The 18,430-nt window shown below is 35.9% G+C and overlaps 1 protein-coding gene across 2 annotated transcripts in view; it reads left to right on the top strand.

Annotated features, from left to right (window-relative positions):
- The window catches only part of GSK3B (glycogen synthase kinase 3 beta), a 205,993-nt gene that overhangs the window by 181,255 nt on the left and 6,308 nt on the right, over positions 1-18,430 (top strand). For both annotated transcript variants that reach the window (XM_028110546.2, XM_028110545.2), the window contains one exon: positions 5,797-5,895. In XM_028110546.2, coding sequence (XP_027966347.1) covers positions 5,797-5,895 — 99 coding nt within the window. The remainder of the gene's footprint in view (positions 1-5,796; positions 5,896-18,430) is intronic.

Genomic DNA, 18,430 nt, shown 5'->3' with positions numbered 1-18,430 from the left:
TGTCAAAATTATTCTTTAATATTTCATAAATAATCTAGAAGAGTAAATTTTCTAGATAAGCAAGTTGTACTCTTCTAGATATTAAAATGCTAAACCAATGAAAATACACTACAGGGAGAACTTGAGAAAATTCTTGAGTGCACTGAAAGGAGGCAGATAAGTCTCTTAATTCAGGTAGCTAAAGAACTAATAACAAAAATGTTGACTGTATTCAAGATTTTAGGATCTAAATTATTAATTATTTATGAGAATTAATTGTCATTTTTCCCTGAGATGATTTTGTCCACTCTGTTTCTTTGACCATACTACTGGGAAGAATGTGGAATGGTATAGGAACAGACAATCAAAAACTAGTATCTTAAAGTTCTTTGTGTGGTTTAGACAGATACACTTCCAGGAAGACCAGAACACTGGTAGTATATGATATATAACCAAGGCAATAAATACATGCAGTATTGCATATGAAAGGAGATAAGTCAGACCTAAAGTCTAGTTCTCAATCTTTAACTAGTTGTAGACGTTGGCCAAGGTGTACTATGTGTTAGTTTAAAAAAAGTTGAAGTAAAGAATATTCAAGGACACTTTCAGCTCCCAAATGCTGATTATAAAAATGAATTGACTTCAGAAAGACAAAGGAAGGAGGGAGGAAAGGAGAGGAAAGGAGGGAGGGAGCTAAACACCACGATAGGGTGGGATATATAAAATCATGGTATAAATGGATACAGAAAACACAGACTCACTTTCCCAGGAATCAAAATATTAGTATTATTTTTAGATGCCTCAAAAGGTTATTAGCTAAAGTAATTCATAGTAATGCTACATTTATTATACTCCATCAAGAATGGAATTGAGAATGTAAGATTTTTAGGTTATTAAGGTCTATTCTTTTTAATCCCCAGAACTTTTAAAATACTAGCATTTTGCTAGATACCTTTCAAGATATATCACTTCTATAAATGTAGTATACTAAATGCATTCAGACATTTTTGGGTGACTGGTATAAACTGTGATGCTCCCTCTTGGGCAGTTCCAAGGCAAAGTAATCATGGATATTATGTAGTCCTCACATTAAACATCGTTAATATCACCAAGAAACAGTGAGCCTTGTAATTATTTGTTTACTATTTGTCTGATCTTCTAATTAATTAAGTTATTTGTTTAATTTTAGGATTTAGAAACTTGGTCAGGGATTTTTGGGCACTTTGAAATTGTTAGGAGTGGAGAGGAGCCCATTATGATATGGTTGTTTAAAAAAAATCTAAGCAACATTAGAATTCAGTAATGTGCGAGATCAAGTTGCACATCCCAGCATTTGAATTACTGCTCAAAAAAAAGGACACAAATGGGCATACCATTGTGAAAATCGTCTAAACCTTTTCGTAGAGAAATACCACTTTATATAGACAGCCACGGGCAATTTTCATATATAGATAGGAGACCTGATACACATGTGAAGACCTCAAACTAATTGTAGAAGAAAAAGTAAGTCTGCCTCTTTTTAGTGACTCCTTTCTGGAGATCTGCAGGGTCAGTTTCAAAGCTAATGAAGAAGATAACTTTCTACCTGATGACTGAGTATTTTATTACATCACTGTTAAGAGAAGATCTGGTAAACAAAGGGATTGATTTCTTCCCTCTAGTTAACACATTGATTGCTTCTCTCAGCTTTCCCACTATCCACAGTTTGAACAAACATATGTATGCCTTACATAGCCACTGACCCACTGCTTCCTCTCCTCCCCCCAAAAAACCAGGAAGGTTTCTTATCTACCTCTTATTAAATTTGGGACTCATCTGTTTAGAAGAATAGAAACTTTAAGGAGTACTTAAGGTTTTGTCAACTAGATTTATGTTTTGTTTTAATATTTTAAAAGATTGTTTTATCAGGTAGTCAGGTATGGTGAATTTATTCAGTTTATCTTTTCATGGGAATGTTTCTTCTTTCGTTTTGCATTATAAACAACAGTGCAGCAAAATTCAGTTAAATGAATTTGGTCTGTCTTTTGGTTGATTGATATCTGTCTTGGTTTTATGTATGTATGTATTTATTTAAAGATTTTCTTTATTTGACAGAGACACAGCAAGAGAGGGAACACAAGCAGGGGGAGTGGGAGAGGGAGAAGCAGGCTTCCCTGCTGAGCAGGGAGCCCAATGCGGGGCTCGATCCCAGGACCCTGGGCTCATGACCTGAGCCGAAGGCAGATGTTTAACCGACTGAGCCACCCAGGTGTCCCTATCTTGGTTTTATTGATAACTATTTTTAAATTCATTTGGCTTTTCTTTAAATTGTCCATTAAAATGTTTGGTTATGGAACACGTAATGACTGATACCCTATCAAAAGATTCTTGATATTCCCTGATAAACTACTATGTGGTTTTTGATGGCACAGTTTCATGGCATCTGCAGTTGGTTAAAGAAACTTTTACCATTGTTAACTTTTCTAAAACCTTCTGAACCTGTTGCCATGTTATGTTGAGCCACGTCTCTGCGATAACATGGTCTGTCTTGTTCTTCCTACCTCGATCTCCAAAGCTAGCCCCACTTCAGTATTATGGACCTCATTGTTTCCTTAATTATCTCCTTACTCTCAAGCCTAGCACACATATTTATTCCATAAATATTAGCTTGCTTTTTATTTTCAGTCTCATTTATACTCCTTATTCTTTGTCTTCAAGAATACATGCACTCTCCCTGATCCTGTAAGGTTCTTTTGCTCTGCTGTTTCTGTCCTCTAAAATACCATCCTTTTTTACATTCTTGTGCCCACCCTGCAGTTTGTATCCACACTCATTGTTTCAATTTCCTTATTACTCACTGTCATGGATAGACAGGAAGACTGGGAGTGGGTAGTAATTATCATGAGCAAAACATCATTTCAACCATTTTGTGCCAGTCTCATAGAAGTGCCCATAAATCTGTCCCCACAAAAGGAACAGACTTCAGTGTAGAGAACAGGACTATAGCAAAAGTATAAGGAGGCTTCCTCTTTTCATATAGGCAAAGTTACGACAACCACCTCTCTGAAGTAGAGAAAAGCTAATAGATGGAAAGCAGTGGATCTCAAAGAATTCCTATAATTAAGGAAGAGGACAGTGAGTTACAGAGGTTGGGGGTTTTAGAATTCCATAACTTTTAGAATGTTAGATTCAAATAAATTTGCAAAAGCCCTCCCCTCCACCCAAAAGCTACTCATTGACTCTAGGTTAAGAATCTAGTCCTTTTAGTTATTTTATGGACTTTACTTACTCTCCTCTTTGTCTTTAGATACAGCAAAACCTCCAGGATCCCATAGCTTCTCCTTTTCTCGCCTCTTATTTTCTTCACTTTTCTCCTTCTTTCCTTTCATTAGTTACCCCTCTCTCCCTATCCAAGACCAAAATGGCTGTCTCCTCCCTAAGAAAAAAGAGGTTGCTTTTTTTCAAGCCCTGCCCCTGTGTGTGTGTGTGTGTGAGACATAAAACTACCATGCCCCCTCAACTGGGCATACAGATACATAGAAAGATGGGTGATCTAATAAAAGAGAGTAAATAAATGGGAGAAAGTGGGCAGCATGGGCCACAAGTAAAGTGATGATATTGAGTTTATTTTAAAGATTATCAGAGATTATTAAAATGCCTTATCTTAAAATCTCTGGTTATCTTTTCCTTTTTAGATTTTCTTTTAGATGTTGGGCACTTGGTCATAGAGATCTTTTAATTTAAAAGTGCTCCTATCCTGAATAGGTTGAATGCCTTTCTTGCTAGCTTATTTGTGCAGTTGTCCTTCCATTTTCAATTTCTGTTGATCAAAGACAGTTATCTTTTTCTCTGTCCTGGGACCTACTAACACAGTTTCATGCTCAGTATTGATAGATGGATGGGAGTATAGATGGGTGGATGAATGGATGGATTTTAAAGAAACCTTTCTATTTTAGCAGATTTTAATTGTAATTGGGATGATAAGTCTTCCTTTTAGGTTAATGAAGAGTAACTACCACATCCATTAATTTTTATTCTAGAACCATAGAGTCATCAGCCATGGTAATTGGGATTCTCTTGTTTTCCTAGGTATAAGATTATGGGTTGAAATTGGACTAATGTAAAATAAAACAACCTAGAATCTTCCTGTTCCTCAGTGAGAACCAATATAACTACTAAAGCTGATTTTGAGAAAACAGCATCTCTTCAAACCTGATCAGTAGGACAGTGGTTTTCCATCTGTCTTCCACCTGTTAATTTGAGGAGCTGCCCTGCATCTTCTCACTTAAGGGGAAAAGATGATGAATAGTCTTCTCTTAGTTTTAGGCTTTTGCTCCCATTTATTTCAGCTTGCTGGTTTTTGTTTTTTAACCAGAATCTGGTATCATTTAGTACAAAATTTAGATATTTAGGTGCCAATTTGAATAAGTCAATAATGGGGCTTTGCAACAGAAAACATTTTTATTTTCTTAATTTGTTTTTAAAGCTTTTATTTACTTATTTGAGAGAGCGTGGGAGGAGCAGACTTCATGCTGAGTGTGGAGCCCAACACAGGGCTCAGTCTCACAACCCTGAGATCATGACCTGAGTTGGACACTCAACAGACTGAGCCACCCAGGCACCCCCAGAAAACATTTTAAACTATGATATTAAAACACTGTTTACCTTGCTAGGGGCTGGTGGGAAGGATGAATGGGGAGTGACTGCTGAAAGGTTTCCCTTTGAGTAATGACAGTGCTTTGAAACTAGACAGAGGTGGTGGATGGTTGTACAACATTGTGAATGTATGAAATGCCACTGAACTATGCACTTTAAAATGGTTAATTTTATGTTATGCAAATTTACTTTAAGATTATACTATTTCTTAATTTTTTTTATCCCATGCCATATCTGTGAATTGTCAGAATGTATGCTTTAATTCAGAGAATAATGTCTTCCTATAGCTATTATGGTTGTGTAATTATCCCTTCAAATTACAACACTTATTAGAGTGAAAATGAACAGTCACTGGGTAAATGCTGGAATAACAAGAATTAACCAGGGTTGTCACCATAAGACCAGGAGAACGGTCACATTACGTAAAGCTAACACCAGATACTTGTATGTAAAAGCTCACACCACACTCCTTGCTCTCTGTCTACGTCCTTAGATCCAATATCATCTTAAATTATTTCTTAAGGCTTATATATAGAACTTGATTCTTTGAAGAAAGCCACTCTGTAGAATTGACAGAAACTTCCACATGCAGGTAAAAACTAACAAAGTAACAATCTTACTGAGTTAAAAAGTAAAATAGAATGGAATAAAAGCATTCTTATTTTTAATAAAGCAACGAAACTTTAACAGTTGGGTAGGCTGGTCCATGCGTGCAGTGGTGCATACATACACGTACACACACAGACATTAGTCCTATTCTCTTTTCTATGACACTATCACTCTCAATTCCTGTAGTCAAATATTGTCAGAGTAATATGGGAAAACCTAGTATATTTAAGTTAATGAAAGATGGAAATATATCTTTGTAAGTTGATTACTAGCTCATTGATTTAGTTTTAGATGTAGGTTTATCGTGTCTTTTTTTCTTTTAAGCCAGTGTTTTGAAGTATTTTATGTTTATTGTTACCAATAAAAGTAGTTTCACATACAAAGTTAAGAATGGGCTCTAAGGTTGCCTGGGTGGCTCAGATCGTGATCCCAGGGTCCTGGGATCGAGTCCCGCATCGGGCTCCCTGCTTCTCCCTCTGCCTCTTTCTCAATCTCTGTGTCTCTCATGAATAAATAAAATCTTTAAAAAAAAAAAAAGAATGGGCTCTAATATGTGTCTTACCTTTTCTTTAGAACTGTCAAGTAATCCACCTCTAGCTACCATCCTTATTCCTCCTCATGCTCGGATTCAAGCAGCTGCTTCAACCCCTACAAATGCCACAGCAGCCTCAGGTAAGAACATTAAGTCTCTTGTCTAAAAACATTCTATTTTTTTAAAAAGATATGATTACCTCCATTTTATTTCATGTGATGCATGTGAACATTTAATACCCTCCAAGTATCAAAAACATAGCACAGCCAAATGAATAAATGTGAATAAAATGTTGCTTTATTTCCAAAAAGCGCAAAAGGACCCCATATATACTTTATATATAAATTGTAAATATCTTATTATAATGTTAAATTCTGTCAGTTATCTTTAAAGTCATGCTTTCTGTATAATTTCTTAATAAATATACATCAGACAAGATGCCTGTAGCAGAAAGCAATCTGTACAAATGTAATATTATTGAAGATAATTTACGTTAGTTTCATCATTCTGAGTGTAAATTACATTTGTATACTGGAGAGGCAAACTTTCAAGAACTATAAAATATAGATTGGTGTAATGTAATCATTTGAAAGGACTAAAACTAATGCAAATACATTTAAGATTTAGATCAGAATATGACTAGATCTTGTCTATCTTTTTTAAATAAAAAAAAAAGTGCCTTCATGGTCTCCCAGGTTAGAGCTCTGGTATACTGCTGGTCTCTTAGCCAGTTAATAGGGCTTGATTTAGTGAGAATTGCAGATATTCTGAAAATATCCAACCTTTGAATGAATTTAAAAGTTCCTCAAAGAATGGCTGGATGGTATTTAAAATCAAGTTAGAAATATAATAGCACAATTGGGCTCAGAATTTGGTACCCTTTTTTATCCTCCTCTGAAAAGCATATGTCCAAATCTGACTCTGTTTTCATTAAATCATCTATTACATGGAACTGAGTTGGATCAGACTTATTTTTGCCTAAAGGCACTGATGCTGCAGGAGATCAAATCTTTCATTATTAGTTCTTGGAATTCCACAGTAAGGTCATAATCCATCTCCTGTTGTCCAACACACAATTGTTTGTTCCTGTGCAAAGATTTTTTAGAACGTTGCTAATAAAGATGTCCTTGTCCTACCTTCGTTCCAGAAAAAGTCTGGAAAGAATGGTTTCCTTTCCTGTTCTAGTTCCATCAGCACATGCTACTTTGAGAAAATTATTTGAACTTTATTGGTTTTAGTAATGTCTTACTAGTTTTCTCCATCTGTAGTATGAGTGGCATTGCTCTCCTAGAATAATGTTGTAAAAATCAAAAGTGCTGAATTGTGCTTTAAATTTTTTAAATATAAGGTTTTTTAAACTATGACCAATTTATTTAGAAGGAAGATAGAATTGCTTATGTGAGCTATTAATAAACGTAATAAATCCCGAACCCAAGTTGGATTTTAGATTATGTTGATTGTTCAAAGCATGAAATAGCCCCTAACCCTGAACTAATGCAGTTACTTCTTGAGCTAGTTTCTAAGAGTTTTATTAGAATTGCTTTAGACTATAAATAAAAATGAAGTTAGAAATATAGCACCAATTCTAATTGGTAAGTTTTGGGTAATTTTAAATGATTTCCTTAGTGTGAAATACTAAATAAGTTAAAGTGAGGTTTTTGGGCAAATTGTCTGCCTAGTATAACCTGTTTTTTATGTTGCTTCGATACAAGTTACAGCAGATCCCCAAAAATATTACATTGCTATATATATATATTCTTAAAGCCATTTAAATCAGATTTCAACATGAATATGGAAAATGACATTGTAAATGTCAAATGACATTGGCCTCTGATCCTGAGAGTTTACTTTGAAGTTGAAGTACATGAGAGCATGAGGAATTTAATAGAGGAATAGTAGGCTGAGGTTAAGGACAGAATTAAAATTGAGAAAAATGCCTGCCTTGAATATCTTTTTTTTTTTTAAGATTTTATTTATTTATTTATCAGAGACACAGCAAGAGAGGGAATACAAGCAGGGGGAGTGGGAGAGGGAGAAGCAGGCTTCCCGCCGAGCAGGGACCTCATGCGGGCTCGATCCCAGAACACTGGGATCATGACCTGAGCCTAAGGCAGACAATTAATGACTGAGCCACCCAGGTGCCCCTTGAATATCTTGATAAATAGTTACCAAAGAGAATTTCAGATAACGCTTTGAGCTTCCTTGTGGCTAAAGTAAATAAAGGAATGTTACCTGTTAAAATTTCCCATTGTTTATTAGATAAGCACCTTGATGGCTTAGGGGAAGCAAAATATTTCTGGGCCTGCTGTTTGAGAAGTATTTCTCCCTTAGGGCTTCAGATTTGGTACTGTAAGAGATTAAATGGAGTTCCCTTTACCATTCCAACAATAAATGTAATTATGAGCCTCATATGGATACTTTTTAAAGTGCCCCTCAGTGTGAGCCAATGGCAAAACACCACAGTATAGTCAGGGAAGAAGTTTTCTTTGGGGCCAAAGTAGTGAGAATCAAGTATGTTACCAAACATATCTCAGGAAATGCTGATCTAGATGAAGGAATTGACTGTGCGACATTAACAGCTGCCTATATTTAAATAAATATGTATGTATGCGTATATGTATTTTTTAAATAAGAATTTGGCAGTGTGGGTTATATTCTTTAATACTTTAAAATATACATGCTCTTGTTGTCTCTCTTGGCTTCAGTTTCCTTATCCATAAAACAGGAATAGTAACATAGACTTGTGAAAAGTAAGATATAAAGTGTACAAAGTACTTGGTTTGTGTTATGGTCAGAGTTCAGGTAGTGACTGCAGGTGAATTGATTAAGACCTGTTGGAAGGCTTTACTGTATATAACAAGAACCATCAGAGTTCATACTTTTTAGTTCACTAATCCCACTTTGGAGATCTTAACTTCAGGATACTTCTAAGAGAAGACAGAAAGCTACCATGTACAGAGATAGAAATAGGAAGAATTATATAATAACAAAAAGGAGAACCAATCTGATCTGAATGGTCAACAGGAAGAAATTGTTTCAATACATTATGAAATCTCCATCTTTATGTAATCGTAAAAAAATCAATTATGTAGCTTATAGACATTTGCAGAAATATTCACGAGATCTTATGTACCATGTTGGTAACTGCCAAAATGAATGTTTGCATGTGGATAGGGACAAGATAAAAATATACAAAAATTAAAGCAGTTGTGTTAAATTAGTGGGTATGGATGTTGATTCTTTTTTTCCTCAAAAACTCTATTTTTTCTAAATTGTTTTTAAAAAGTACCTCAGTATCAGAAGGCATTATATTTGATCATGGCTCTGATGAGAAACTCTTGAAAATTACATATACTGTTCTTAGTCCATAAAGTATAATTTTACATATGTATAATATATAAGTTTAGTATATATGATATATAATTTTAACATATATATGTTTTTTAATGTATATGCAAGTTTTATATATATATAAATTCTGATTTTCTCCACACCCCCAACAGATGCTTTTATTTACTCCATTTGGGAGACCATTCACCTAAACTATTTAGAGTAATAAATCTTGAGAAACTAAAGTTTTACTGATCAAATATGAACCACTTTAGAGATCATGTGGTCCAATGCCACGTGAGTTAAGTGTGAGATGTGGTAGAAAATTTCAACTAGAGCAGTTTTCTCTTTATGTTTTGTAGATCAGTCTTCTGGGTAAGGTTTCTTTCAGTGCAATGGTTCTGCTATTAAATTTAAAACACTGATTTCAGCTCGTGTTTCTTACTGTCTGCTGAGAAGAAGCCATCTATCCCATGCTTATGTATATTCAGTAACTGGAAGCTCATTACTGCAAAAATAAACACATTCCATCTTTGTATCATTCTGTTAGAAAGTTTTTCCTTTTTTCACCCTGAAATTTGTCCCCCTATACTTTCTTCCACTCAGTGATCCTATTCTGGGGTTACACACAAAAGTCCTTCAAATTTTAATGATGGCTAACTGCCTTCCATATTAATGAGGGTTTCAAATCCTAATCCTCAATATGTTCTAAGTGTCAGGATGTTGGGTTTTCTAAACAGTTATATATCATCTACACATTTCATAAACATAACAGTTTTTTGCCTCTATTTAAGCAGCTAATAAAACATATCAAATAGTACAAGGCAGGGCCTACTTAGAGATGTTTTTGCCTTTTCCCAAGTTACTGATAAAGTAATTTAAATGTTACTAGGCAAGGCTTACTAGAGATTATTCTTCTGGTGATTTCTGAGTGATTGTTTACCCCTCTTGTTTGCTTAGCTACAGACCAACCTTACAGTGTTCATTTGTATAATATTTTGAAAAACTTTGTAAAATGCTTTGTTAAAATTTTCAAGAAAGTTTTTCCATCCATAAGGTAACTCTGTCAAAAATGGAAATTAAACTTTTTTTTTTAAGACTTAGAGAAATTTCTAATGTCTACTATTTGTCCACTGTGAGTTTCTGTAATCCATTTTGGAATCTGTTTCTTGGACTTTAGATTCTGGGTTTAAAGACATTTAAAATGTGTAGATTGCCCTCACCTTCCTTGGGCTGCATTTTGTTTATTAGGATTTTTGTTATATCCTTTCCAGGTTGAAACCCCTTCTAACAGAAAAGGGAATCATGATAGGAGTTGGACAAGGTCTGTCTTCTCTTTTTACCTGGTCAGGGGGTTTAACTTTCTTTGACCTTGCTTTGAAAACCTTATACTGTTTATTTAAACCAAATCTGGCCTGTTCTTAGAGGTTCACATTGTTACTTTCTATTCTTCCTTGAATGTGTGCCCTTCTTCTTAAAGTTATCTGTATTTAAAATGATGAGCTTATCAGAGAAAACCCTTTTAACTGGTTTCTTTGGTTCTTCTCCCTGTACTTTGCATTGAGATTATTTGCAATTTCTTTGTCAGAGTTTTTTTTCTAATTTTCTGTTTCTTATCAGTTTTGAGTTTCTTTTGAAGACTATAGCCACAAAATCATACCTATTATTCCCTGAACTTTTTGAAATCCATTTTACTGAAGTCATGGCTCAGATTAGGCAGGGCCCGTGGTTCCCTTTCCTTACTACTACAGTTATTTTTACCCCAGAGTTCCTGTCACCTACATCCCCGGCCAGTTCTTTCTTGTTGGGCAGAATTAAACCCAGAATAATTTCTCCCATTGTTTATTTGTTTCCACTAATTTTGAGAGTTGAAATGTTAAACCAGTTAAGTCCATTGGATCAAATACTTTGTGTGCTTTCATCCCCTCCCCAAGTACTATTAGCCTTTGCCTCTTTGCCACTGTACAGTGGGCTTTGGGAAAGCTGTGTCCTTATCTTGTCTGGTTTTAGAATCTACAGGGTATTACCCTCAAGTGTTTCTTTTCCTAACCCTTCCTTTCTATTAAAAACATTATATATGGTTATTTTAGAAAATAAAAGTCTCCCATATTCTCAATTCTAAAGATAATGAAAGGTAACATCATTTTATATTTTAGTCTGTATATGAATAGGCAGAGAGACATGCCCCCCCCTTTTTTTTATGGGCCCTGCTATTCAGGGGATGGGGGTATATGACTCTGCTGTGCATCCTAAGCCTGTACCATAATTTATTTGACTTAATTTCTTAGACATTTGTATTGTATCTCAGTCTTTAGAAGTATAATTGCCAAGTCAAAAGATAATAAAAAAATTTTTAAGATTTTGATGTATATCAAATTGCCTTCCAAAAGGTTTGTCCCAGTTTATACTGCCCACTGGCAGTGCACATATTTTTCCATTTCTCCATTACCTTAACATTAGCCAGCGCAAAGTGGGGGTGGGGAAGGTGCTGCAATCATATATTTTTAGGTATTATCAACTTGGTAGCCAAAAAATGTGGATGTCTTTTTTTTTAGGTACAGTGCTATACCCATTTCCTCCTTTTGGCTCTGTGTTTGAAATACAGACTTCCATCCACATAGGCCAATTTAACAGACTAACACCAATGAGGATGTATCTATCCTGAGTTAAGATTTCAAGTTTGCTTGGCAAGTTTTGTAAGCCAGCTTAGTCATTATTTTCTTCAAAGCAGTGTTAAGTATCACTTCAAGGAAATTGTTTCTTCTTATTCAAAACATGTTTTCTCCTATTGAGTCAGAATTTTTGCCTGAACTTCTCCCCCTCCAGAAGTAATGTTAAAATCATCTTGATTAAGTCAGTAAATGTTCTATCAAACCTTCTTCTAGATGTTCTTCAAATGTTCCTCAGTTCCTTGCCTGAAGTCACCTGCTGATACTCATAAGCCTTTTTTTATTTTTTTATTTTTTTTTTAAAGATTTTTATTTATTTATTTGAAAGAGAGAATGAGAGATAGAGAGCACAAGAGGGAAGAGGGTCAGAGGGAGAAGCAGACTCCCTGCTGAGCAGGGAGCCCGATGTGGGACTCAATCCCAGGACTCCAGGATCATGACCTGAGCTGAAGGCAGTTGCCCAACCAACTGAGCCACCCAGGCGCCCATAAGCCTTTTTTTATTCTTTGTTCCTAAATTAGATCTTTTAACTTAAAAGGTGAAAATGTTTCCTGTGTCCTCATGGCCTTTAATTACCTACCCTAAACGACCAACCCTCCTAATTAAAATGTGCTCTATCCCTGAGCCCAGAGCACCTAAGATCTCTCCTCTCTGCTGGCAGATAAGATATAAGGTCTTATTGACAAGCCCTCCAACTTTGTTAGTTTTTTAGTTGGCTCCCTGGCATCTGAATCGCAGTTCTATTTTTGAAATGACCGAAGCCACTTCGGTGTCTTGTGTCACACCTTTTCCTCAGAAAAATAAGAAAAGAGAGGTAATGATGCTTTGCTGAGGAGGGGTCACCCTCACTCTCCTTCATTATTATACACCCCAAATTGTCAAAGTCATAGTAGACATTATAAAGAGAAAAATGAAAACTGAGTCCTTCTCTTTATAGGTGACTTTCATTCGTTAATGCAGAATATGATTTCAATTTAAATGTAAGTTTAGGGTGTACGCTTGATTCTCTGTGGAAAAAAATGGTTTTGTTTGTTCCTGTGTCAGTTAATAACACTAATACCTGAAATACAGTTTTTTGTTTGTTTGTTTGTTTTCAAGGTTTAAGGGTTTTATTTTATTTTTATTATGTTTATCACCATACATTACATCATTAGTTTTTGATGTAGTGTTCCATGATTCATTATTTGCATATAACACCCAGTGCTCCATGCAGAACGTGCCCTCTTTAATAGTTTTTTAATAAAGATATTTCCACTTGGAACAGCTTGAATAGGAACTTCCTGAGTATAAATAGCATATCCTAGGCTGCCAAAATTTTATCTTTTAGTGGAGTTGACCTGTCATGAGACATTTGTAACTATTGTAGAATGAGATAATAGTAAATAGAAACATGTGAAATGGGCTCAGAGAGCTTAAAGGAAATAAGGAAATAAAAGTATACTTAAAGTTAACCAACTATACTTAAAAAAACTACATGTAAGATATGAAAAGGATTTGATATCTGCAATATGCTTTTACTAATCTGCCAGTAGTAAAAATACTAAAAAATTTAAGGATTTTGTAGCTTTTGAGAACTTGAAATGTGTTTATGATAAATAGGGAACAAAGTTTTTATTTTTATTTAAGTAACCATATATAATTAGCAGCCACCCTATGAGAGAGTACAGATAGAACATTTCCATCATTGCTGCTGGGTCAAACAGTGAACACTTGTGTCACTCACTTAAAAGGCTTTATCTTTTAGATAGATCCATAGTTACAGAATACTGATTCATGGTAGCAGAACGTTTGGAACCCCAGCCTCTTATGTTTACTCACTGTGCTTTCCTCTCAGCCTATTTTCTTATTATTTGCTACTCTCTTTTTATTTAAACACTTTGGCAACAGTTTATAAATGTGGGACCTTCCATTCACTCTCCTTCCCTCCCCATTGGCACATTTGATGAAACACTTTTGGAGGGAGAATGGACAGGACTTGCTGATGCATTAGGTGTAGGGGGATAGGGAAAGGAAAGAATCATGGTGACAACTTTTGGTTTATGACCTGAGCAACTAGGTGGGGCATTTTCCTCAGTATTGAGACAGCTGCTCAACAAATCCATGACTCACTTATCTAGCAACTCTTACAGGTGTCTGACAATCTAGGAGGTGGGGGAGAAACTGTGAGTCCAATCCTAAAATGTCTGTGTATCATACATGGAATTTTACACATCAGAATTTTCTCTAGAACAAAAATTGCAGCCTCGTGGATTCTATTGGGAACCTGATACCTTAGGGGGCTTCACCCTTGGCTTCACTATGAAGTTGCCCTACTTGTCATTTTTACCTCTGAAGTCACACAGAATAAAACTGGTTTCAGTAAATACATCTACAAACTCCCTTTGCCATATCCAGCACAAAAGCCATAGAACCATAGACTCTTCTTAGAATTAGGGGAAAAACAAGGGATCATCTGATGCAATTTTCCTTGTCTTTTGTATATTTTATTAGGAACATACCTACATATCTTATAGAGGGAGTTGGTCAGATACACTCATGAGCTTGTGGGCGTAAATTCTACCTGGCATTTAACTTATATGACCTATATATATGTTTAAGATACTCCAAAATTTAGCAGCTTAAAACAAGAATAAACTTGTATTATTTCACGTAGTTTATGTGGGTCAGGAATTAGAAGCAACCTAACTGGATGGTTCTAGGTCAGGGTCTTTTATGAGGTTGTAGTCAAATGTCAGCTAGGGCTGCAGATATTGGAAAGCTTACCTGGGGCTGGAAGATCTGCTTCCAGGATGACTCATTTATGTGCTTAGTGAATCAGTCCTGGCTGCAAGAGGCCTCAGTCCCTTACCATTTTTGTACCTCTCCGTGGGGCCACTTAAGTGTCTCACATTGTGGCAGCTGGTTTTCCCTGGACCAACTGATCTTAGAGGACAAGGTAGAAGCCACAGAATCTTTTATGTCCTAACCCTGAAAGTCATACACCATTGTCTCTGCAAATACCCTATTGGTTACATAGGTCAGCCCTATTACTGGGGGAAGGGACTACATTAGGGCATGGACACCCAAGAGACATGACTCATCGGGGCCCTCTTGGAAAGGGGCTACGACAGTGTATAAGAATGATCTTATGCCTTGGTCCCTCAAAGCTGATTATTCTCTGTGTTCCCCTTCAAGTCCATCTTTGGTTGATTGGTTGCCTGGTTCTGAAATAGCATCAGTAGGATGGTAATGGGCATTGGTTTCTAGGAAGCTTGGAAGTCAGTGAAATATCACCTCTGTAGTTGTTTGCAAAACCCTTGTATCTCTGCATACCCCATACAGACTGTTTGAGAATTAGGAAATAAAATAACTGTACTTTTAATTCTTATTATAAATTCACAGATCTGTTTTAATGTAGTAACCCTTTTAGACAATAGAAATAGGCTTCTAGAAATAGTGGACTAGGTAGGAGTTAGGTCTGAATGAAAGTCCCCTTAAGCTCTTTTCTTCCTTTGCTAGGAAATCTTTTCTGCTGTCCCTTGTAGTACCCATAAAGGCCATCATTCTCTTCCTCTAATATTTCTCTGCTCAGTTCTCCCATTTGTTAGCTCTGCAACCATGGGAACATTTGCTTAATTTCTTTGTGCCTCTATTTTCCCATTTGCAAATGGAGACATTTGGGGTTGCTCTATGGGCATGCAATGTACTTAGTATGATGTCTAGCATATTGGTAAGCATTCAGATGTTAACAGTTGTGCCACTGACATTATGGTGGTGATGATGTTATTGCAGTCACACCAAACTATACATTTATGTATTTTTTGATGTCTCTTTTGCCTTTCCACTTATTAAGCAATTACTATAACCCAGGTACTGTACTAAGCCCTTCCTAGGCCTTATTTCATAGGCAGGTGGTACTATCTCCATTTTACAGATGAGGAAATTGAGGCATAGAGAGGTTAAATAACTTGTTCCAGTGTCACATAGCTATTAAGTGGTACAGTTGGTTTTCATACTCACTGTTTGTGGAGTTGGATTAGATTGAAGAAAGATACATCATTGTGAATTTCAGGATAGCATCTCAAGACTAAAAATGCGACTGTACAGTCTTTGGTTATTCATAGTTGAATTGGATGCTTTATAATCAAAAGATGTTAGCTGATCCTTTCAACCATAATGCCAAGTAGCCTCTCTTTTTTGGTTGTTGCTGTTGTTATTTTTCATCTTTTTTTTTGCATTTTTTAAATTTTATCATGTTATGTTAATCACCATATATTATATCATTAGTTTTTGATGTGTGTTCCATGATCATTGTTTGCATATAACACCCAGTGCTCCATTCAATACGTGCCCTCTTTAATACCCATCACCAGGGCGCCTGGATGGCTCAGATGGTTAAGCGTCTGCCTTCAGCTCAGGTCATGATCCCAGGGTCCTGGGATCGAGTCCCACATCGGGCTCCCTGCTAGGCGGGGAGCCTGCTTCTCCCTCTGCCTCTGCCTCTCTCTCTCTCTCTCTGACTCTCATGAATAAATAAATAAAACATTTAAAAAATAATAATACCCATCACCAGGCTAACCCCTCCCCCCCCACCCTCCTCCCCAGTAGCATCACTTTTACCAGTATGAATGTAAAGGCAAGGGAATGCAGGAGATAGGAGCAAAATGAATTGTACTGCTTTTAAGGAGTTACTGTTTAAATATTATATTTAAATACAATATATTGTATTTAAATAAATTATATATAATATTTTAATAAATATATATTTAATAAAATTATATATTTAAATAAATTATATATAATAATTTATATCTCATAAATAAATATGAGAAGAAATGTTATAGAAATTACAGTAAACATCCAAATCCAGTGACAATTTTTAGTTAATGTAACATTTTTATTATAAAAAGCCCATATTAATTCAACTATGTAAAATAAGTTTACAGAATTGGCGGTAGGAGCAAAGTAAGTATGTACCAAGAAGAACTTAGGAAATTTAGTTTTATTCGGTCAGTAAGCCAGGTGTTCTGTGGGAGCTACTCTTGAGTTTGTAGAGCTTTACGTTTTCTTTGTTGTGGGTTTCTCCTCCCTGTACTTTGTCTGCCTCTGAAAAACAGATCTCAGTTCTTTTTCTTACAAAGGACATATGTAATTTGGTTTTAAATGTAATTTGTTGCAGTAGGCAAAGGTTTTTTGTTTTTGTTTGATGAATGAATACAGTGCTGTGACTTTAGCTTTCAAGAATATTTGTAATCAAAATATTTAGCTGTTAAAATTTTACTTAACAGGGGATATGGAGATAATTCAGAGAAAAAAATATGAAATCATTAAATTACAAACCTGAGGAGCCTAAGTGTCTTCAAATTTTATTACTCCGAAGTTGAATTTGTTTCTTCAAATTTATGCATACAATAGGATTTTGCTAAAGAGTAAATTAACATAATGAACTGGACGGCTATGTAAATGAACCTTAGTGGGTGTCCTCCAGTGTAGCTGCCGCCTGCCATGCCTGTCATGGTCAAGCAGGTAAATTCCTCATGATTGGAAGACCAGAACATGAAAGTTGTACCTGTCCTCTTCACATACGAAAAGTGAGAGAGAAGTGCTATTTGATGATGATCATGCATAGGTTCTGAGTGTCATCCAGCGCATGGGAAATGCTACAATAAGTTTGGATTTGTGAGGATCATTATCATTCTGAAATAGCTCTGCGGCCTTGCAGGCTTTTTCTAGACTTGTTTAAAGCAGCCTGTGCTTGAATTATGAAAATGATTGTTTTTCTTGAGAAAGGCTTACAGGAACATGTGACCTGGACAGAAATTGGTGGTATCATTGTTGACAGAACTTGGGTGATCATTGAAGAGTAAAATTCCTGCTACGAAGGGCATATTTAAGAAAGACCAGGAGTCGTGAATGAAGTATTAGACATAGTTATGTAGTGATTATTGGAAAAGGCATGTATCTGCCTTTGGAGAAAAGTTCTGTGTCATATACCTTGCCACCTGTCCCATGTGTCATACCAATGAGTTAATATGACTCCGTGCGTGGACCCTGATGCTGTAATGTTCACGCTTATCTTCATGAAAACAGGATTAGAAGCAGCTATAAGTGTTTTGAAGGAAATTAAATGAATTAAACATAACCAAAGTGAGAGATATAAACATTTCTTCCCCAGAGGCTGAGTTAAATGTATATAAGGGCAGATTATTTTGAGGGCAGGACAATCAGGAATTTAGAAAAGAAGTGTAGTTATTATAGAGTGGCCATTGGAATGATAAACTGAATAGCTAATCCTTAAGTAAAGAGTTCCTCTGTGTCGTTGGGGTCTTTCGTTTCTTGCTCTAATTAAAAAATTCAAACAAAAAAGATCCAAGGACAAATGTTGCATTCAGCCATGACAGTTGTTTACTCATTAGCGGATATAGGAGAACTTCAGTCTCTAGGGAGACAAAACTTCTGAACTTCAGAACCTGGTTCTGAACTTGTGTTTTTGGTGTCACCAGCTTTGATGGTCAAGGACAGTATGACTTCTAGGAAGATGGGTCTTAGAAGTTACCCATCCCAGTCAAGCCCCTTCTCTTCTTGTTCAGGGCTCAGGATAAAGTGTTGGGGAGAAAATAGGCCCAGCACTATGTATTAGCAGTCCACATGCATGATGACACAGGCACGCGGCTGGACTAACCAACTGAAACAGCAG

This window comes from Eumetopias jubatus, unplaced genomic scaffold (assembly GCF_037043125.1).
Source record: "Eumetopias jubatus isolate StellerSeaLion01/CBP00866 unplaced genomic scaffold, mEumJub1_p1.0 scaffold_1, whole genome shotgun sequence".
NCBI lineage: Eukaryota > Metazoa > Chordata > Mammalia > Carnivora > Otariidae > Eumetopias > Eumetopias jubatus.
The sequence above is the reverse complement of the archived record's forward strand: the minus strand, read 5'-3'. Positions and strand labels throughout refer to the sequence as shown.